Below are 6000 nucleotides of genomic sequence, written 5' to 3'. Positions count from 1 at the left end.
GTGTGAGAGAGACGGAATCCTTGGTGTGTGTGAGAGAGACGGAATCCTTCCATGTACTCACACCTTTACATTCTTCTGGAGAGCTGGCATTTGAATATTTGAAAATTTGCAAATAGATGGGATGTTGTGCTTTTCCTGGCGGGCTGTGCCTGCTGCCTGGAGTGCATGTTCTATTTCTCTCTGCTGCCCGTGCTTCTCGGCACCCCACCCAACCTGTGCCTGGTGGCAGTGCGGGCTGCAGATGCTGAGGGATGTGTTCAATGGAGGTGCTTACAGGCATCTCCACAATCTCCACCACAATGTCGGCATCAGTGGGTGCTTGTGTGCATACACACACTGGGCCTCCTCTAGACACCCATAGGGGGCTCAGACCAGCTGCCTCTCTTCTCCCTCAGGCCTCCCCTTGGATCAAGCTCCTCTCTGGACATGAGTGATGTGGCAGGCGGCAGTGTTAGATCGCATAGCATGATCTGCCTTGGGGGTGGCGCTCTCAGGGAAGGAGTAGCAATTTCCCACCTCCCAGGTCCAGCAGGGCCCACTGAGCTGGGCCAAGTTCAGCAGTCCAGGGGCTGGAGCAGACTTGCTCTAAGGATATCCTAGATGTGTTGTCTTCCTCCTGAGCATGGACCCTGTGCTGACAGTCTCATTTCACCACACAGCCTGTCCACTTTAACAGGTGCCATCACCTCTGTCACCCTGACCTTCCATTAACCTTGTGTTTATAAGGACAGTATGTGTGGGGAAGAGAGATTTTTTTCTGTGTAAGATTAAGAAGGTCGATACTGTGCTTTACCCATTGAGCAGACTGAACCTCTGGCCAGGGCATCATGCTATGCAGATGCAGAGGCACTACTTACATCTCGGAGGATGTGGATGGTGGCACATGGTAGCCCTGCCTTTGGCCATAGGCTGCTCTAAGCCTCATGGGTATGCATGGCGGAGCATTTATTCCCTGCATGTTTTATGAGATGGAGTCAGGATCTGCCATAGGAGTGGCAGGTAGGGGAGTCACCTATGTGAATGTGCTTTGTTATCTGGAAATGATCAGGGAGAAGGGATAACTGCTCATCAAAGTTGCTCAAATAGTTCTCTGAAGGATGGGCAGGTGGAGGTGTGAGTGCCACTGGGCATGACGTTTGAGCATCTGTATGAACTGATATGACCTCTTTGTCCCTGCATGTGTGCTTCAAACATGAGATCCATGTATTTGCTAATAGCAAGGACTCAAAAGTCGCCACTCGGTTGGAGCAGTGAAGATGGGGAGTCCACAGCACCTGTGGTGAACCTGCGGACTGCCGAGGACTCTAACCTCCCTCCAGAAATCTGCTGGTGGCTGTGGGGCTTGAGCTTCCCAGAGGTTGGGGTGAACTGAACCTGTTCATTTTTCTTTCCCAGAAGAGACAGAAGGAGAAGACACCACATGTCGATGTGGGAGCCACGCAGCAGCCACCTGTATGTGTGTACCAGTTTGCGTGTTTGTGAGTGGTTCCGTGTGGGTGTGGGGACAATGTGTTTTTGTCCTTGCTGTGGACAAAGTGGCAGTGGGTGTGCATGTCAGCGTGTGCCTCGGCGTGTGTGTGTGTTCCATGCCCATGACCTGTGGACGTGCCCTTCTGCACCTTTCAACGTGTGCTTCTGTCAGCGTGTCAAGTACGCGGCCCTGTGCGTTTTTGCTCTTGTGTGTGGCCTGTGAGTGGGCATGTGTTGGTAATTGGCACTGGGTGTTCCCCCCATAGCAGTTGTGTACATCCGTGTGGGCCTCGGTGAGGGTGTGTGTGGGTCCATGAGAGTCCCCTTGACAGTGGTGGGCGTGTGCCCGTGACATGTAAAGAGTGTGTCTGTCCTTCTGCCCTGGGAGCCCTCTCCTGTGCGCTCTTCTGCATGCCTCACATCCGCATTCCCACTGCCACGTGGTTGCTCCTCTAGGCCTGTGAGCTGCAGAGCTCAGGAGTGATTTTGAGCAGGAGCTGGTGGTCGTCTCTGTGTAGACCATCTCCTATGGGTTTTATCAGCTCTTGTGCAAGAGACCCACAGGCCTCTCACTTTGGGGGGACGATGTCAAGATTTTTGCTACATAGATCTACTTGCCACTGTTCTTAACCTCTGTTGGTGTGTGAGCATGGTCCGTCTCCCCCCTCGCTATTCCAGGCTGCAGTCTAAGGGAAAAGCAAGGGAGATGAAGGGGAGGAAAGTCTCTGACCTAGAATCCAGGGCCATTGGTGGGTACGGAGTGGGCTCTGGCTGATGTCCTGAATCCAAGGAGTACCAGGGAGCGAGGGCCTTTGTACAACTGCCCTCGTAGACTCTGGGGACGTGGGAGTTGGTACTAGAGCTGATCCCTCCCCTACCCCTTGGCTACTGCAGAACAGGGATTGGAGGGAAGAGCACCGTGGACGGGACTGGGAGGCATGGGTCCTTTGACCTACTATTCATGGCCACTCTGCTCCTTGCATCTCTCTGTGCTTCCTGTCTCAGGTCTGAGGCGCTCCCATTTGCTCCCCCACCTTGTGCCCCATTTGCTCATGGCCCCCGTGGCCGCCCTCCTTGGCCTGTGGCTATTGGGTTCTGATGTGGTGCTCCCCATTTCCCCTTGCCAGGAGGGAGCGGAGGCGCAGGCACCATATGTCCGTGTGGGAGCAGCGCACCAGCCAGCTGAGGAGACACATGCAGATGTCCAGCCAGGAGGCCCTCAACAAAGAGGAGGCCCCACCGATGAACCCCCTCAACCCCCTCAACCCACTGAGCCCCCTCAACCCGCTCAATGCTCACCCCAGCCTCTACCGGAGGCCCAGGCCTATCGAGGGCCTGGCCCTGGGCCTGGGCCTGGAGAAGTGCGAGGAGGAGCGCATCAGCCGTGGGGGATCCCTCAAGGGGGACGGAGGGGACCTGACCAGTGTCCTGGACAACCAGAGAAGCCCTTTGTCCCTAGGCAAGCGGGAACCACCATGGCTGGCCAGGCCTTGTCATGGGAATTGTGACCCCACCCAGCAGGAGACTGGGGGAGGGGAGACTGTGGTGACCTTCGAGGACCGGGCCAGGCACAGACAGAGCCAGCGTCGTAGCCGGCACCGCCGGGTCAGAACAGAAGGCAAAGAATCGACCTCGACCTCCCGGAGCAGGTCTGCCAGCCAGGAGAGGAATCTGGACGAAGGGGTGCCTGCCGAGGGGGAGCAGGACCATGGGCCCCGGGGAAGCCACGGGGGCAAGGAACCGACTATCCACGAAGAGGACAGGGGCCAGGACTTGAGGAGGTAAATGAGTCCCCAGAGTGCCTAGAGGCAAGTAGCATAGGACAGGGTAAGGAATTCTTCAACAGGAGGCTTTCTCCGCCCGTTTCCCCTTTAATAAAATGGTAGATGAGGCTGAAATGACCTTTAGAAGGTATGAATAAATATCACAGGCAATGGGATCCATCCCCCTGAAGACGATGTCTGGTCTTCTCGGGCATCTCTGCTGGGGGTGGGCACAGATGGAGGGACGGGAATAAGGCAGTGGATGTAGCCTGTGGGGCTTGCCCCTCCACCTGGCCGAGTGGGGCTGGAAGGCATGCTGCTGTGTGTGCTCCAGCAGGCCCCCTCCAGCTCTGGCCACCTCTCCCTCCCTCTCCAGAACCAACAGTCTGATGGTGTCCAGGGGTTCTGGGCTAGCAGGAGCCCTCGATGAGGCAGAAACACCCCTAGTCCTGCCCCAACCTGAGCTGGAGGTGGGGAAGGATGCCACGCTGACGGAGCAGGAGCCAGAAGGCAGCAGTGAGCAAGCCCTGCTGGGTGACGTGCAGCTGGATGTGGGCCGGGGCATCAGCCAGAGCGAGCCTGACCTCTCCTGCATCATGGCCAACACTGACAAGGCCACCACTGAGAGCACCAGCGTCACGGTCGCCATCCCCGAAGTGGGCCCCTTGGTGGATTCGACAGTGGTTCACAGTGAGCACAGTCCCTGGCCCCTTTCCACCCACTGCCCACCCCACCCAGGGCCAGGCACAGCTGGCTCTAGGGTCCTTGCAGCAAAGCTTCATAGAAAGTCCCCACCAAAAGTTCTTCGGGTAGAACATGGTGGTGGCTTTCTTTTGCAAAATGAAAAGGTTTTTTCCTCAATCTTATATTTTGCCCATAAAATTTCCTTAAGCTTTGGTCCTGTGACTAGATTCATCAGAGGGATCCTATGTGACTGGGTACCCAGTTCCATGTCCAGCTATTTGATTTAACTTTTGAATACTCGGTGGTGTTCTCTGTGACCTCTATGGTGCTCTGTCACCAGGGCAAATGAGGAGGGAACCCCTGCTAGGGTACACTGTGGCAAGAGGGCTCTTTCTGGCCCTGGTTCTGCTCACTAAAAGTGGCCTCCCAAAACCTCTGCATCTCTCCAGACCTCAGTTTGGCATCTGTAAAGTGAGCCTTGAACTAGAGAATCTGAGGTCTTTCCCTGCTAACATTTTATGATTCCATTACTCTTTATCAATTCTTTTTCTCCTACGAGCTTTTAGTCACACTTTCTCTCTGAAGAAGTTCCTTCAGGCAACAGATGTTCATCTGTGAAACTTTAAAGGGAAACAAAGCAAAAAAAGATAATTTCACCCTTGACCCCATCCCACCCCACCCCTCCCGGCCTTAGTCCCACCAGCTATACCCCCCTGAGTTGTTTTCCTTCCACTTTTCCACACTTTTCTTCCACACATGTCTTCTCCTGTTCCTGTTTGCCTTTCTTCCATGGCTTGCTCTCTCTTCCTTCATATTTTTCACAATCAAAATGCCAGTTCTGCTTTGAAAAGTGAAATCTCGCGTGTCCAGTGCTTCCTGGGGCTAACTCGGGCATGCTTGAGGACTCCAGACTCAGTCTCTTTTGGTGTCTGTTTGATTTTACACTTTAATAAATGTTTTGGATCCTCCTTCATGAAAAATAGCCCAAGAGAGCTTGACCGTCCCTCTAGTCTGTGGCTAGTCTGTGGCCTTGGGCACAGGTGTGTGTGTGATAGGAAGGCTTTTGGATACACCACATGAGTCCCCTTTTGGAAGGCCCCAGCGAGGTGCCAGGACCACAGAGGTTTGCTGCCCACCTGGGGTTCCAGGATAGAGTCACTCACTGAACAGAGTAGTGGGCGGGGCTGGCTGGGTCCCCCTCCCTATTCTGTTAGCCTCAGCCTCCAGCCATCTTCACCTATATGGGGACTCGAGTATGGAAACAGAACAGCGGCCCAAGACGTCTACTCATCGGCTGGCTCCATGGTCCTCCCAGCTTGGCTTGTAGTCACAGACCCATATTCGTATGACTACTGCATTCTCATCTCTACATTCACCACGGCTAGAAAAGGCACAGCCAAAAACGGCAGCTGCAAACAGAGTAATAGTTTCTTGATCTTCCCCTGCAACGTGATGTCATTGAAAGCATATAGGATTTTGAATCCTAAACCCATCCTAGCTGTATGACCTTAGGCAAGGTGCTTATGTCCTGGAACTGTCTGTGCAATGGGAATAATAATTTATGCCACTCAGGGTTTATTGATATAAAAATTCAGTGAGTTCAATAAGAATCCAGAGTTTAAATATCTAAATTTTGTAAATTTTTCAACCATGCTGTTTGCTGGGCCATAGAAATTCAACTGTAAAGGAAGAGACGTGACCATTATCCTTTGTGTGGCATACAAGATTATGTCACATAGAATTTGGACAAGGGGAAGGACTCAACTTTATTATAGAAAATACCCCCAGTGTTTGCAGAGAGCCTGGCTGGGGGCATCCTGGCACCCCTTTCCCAACTATGCTGTCCCCAACTGTAATTGAAGGGCACTGTGCCAAGTTTCTGAAAATTCCAACATGTTCCTCTTGCAGTTAGCAACAAGACTGATGGAGAAGCCAGTCCCTTGAAGGAGGAAGATATCAAAGAGGAGGAAGAGGAGGTAGAGAAGAAGAAGGAGAAGCGTGAGACGGGCAAAGCCATGGTGCCCCACAGCTCCATGTTCATCTTCAGCACCACCAACCCGTGAGACACTTTCCAGTGCTACCC

The 6000-nt window shown here is 53.4% G+C and overlaps 1 protein-coding gene across 10 annotated transcripts in view; it reads left to right on the top strand.

Moving 5' to 3' along the window:
• Positions 1–6000, top strand: part of Cacna1e (calcium voltage-gated channel subunit alpha1 E) — a 367641-nt gene that overhangs the window by 289992 nt on the left and 71649 nt on the right. For 6 of the 10 annotated variants that reach the window (XM_048809891.1, XM_048809887.1, XM_048809888.1 and 3 more), the window contains 4 exons: positions 1396–1452; positions 2598–3251; positions 3610–3923; positions 5826–5976. In XM_048809891.1, the coding sequence (XP_048665848.1) occupies positions 1396–1452; positions 2598–3251; positions 3610–3923; positions 5826–5976 (1176 nt within the window). The remainder of the gene's footprint in view (positions 1–1395; positions 1453–2597; positions 3252–3609; positions 3924–5825; positions 5977–6000) is intronic. The other 4 variants (XM_048809893.1, XM_015491735.2, XM_015491733.2 and 1 more) reach the window with 1 other exon arrangement.

The sequence above is a fragment of the Marmota marmota genome, unplaced genomic scaffold (assembly GCF_001458135.2).
Source record: "Marmota marmota marmota unplaced genomic scaffold, marMar, whole genome shotgun sequence".
Classification (NCBI taxonomy): Eukaryota; Metazoa; Chordata; class Mammalia; order Rodentia; family Sciuridae; genus Marmota; species Marmota marmota.
Note: the sequence above shows the minus strand (reverse complement) of the source record. Positions and strands in the feature narration are given on the sequence as shown.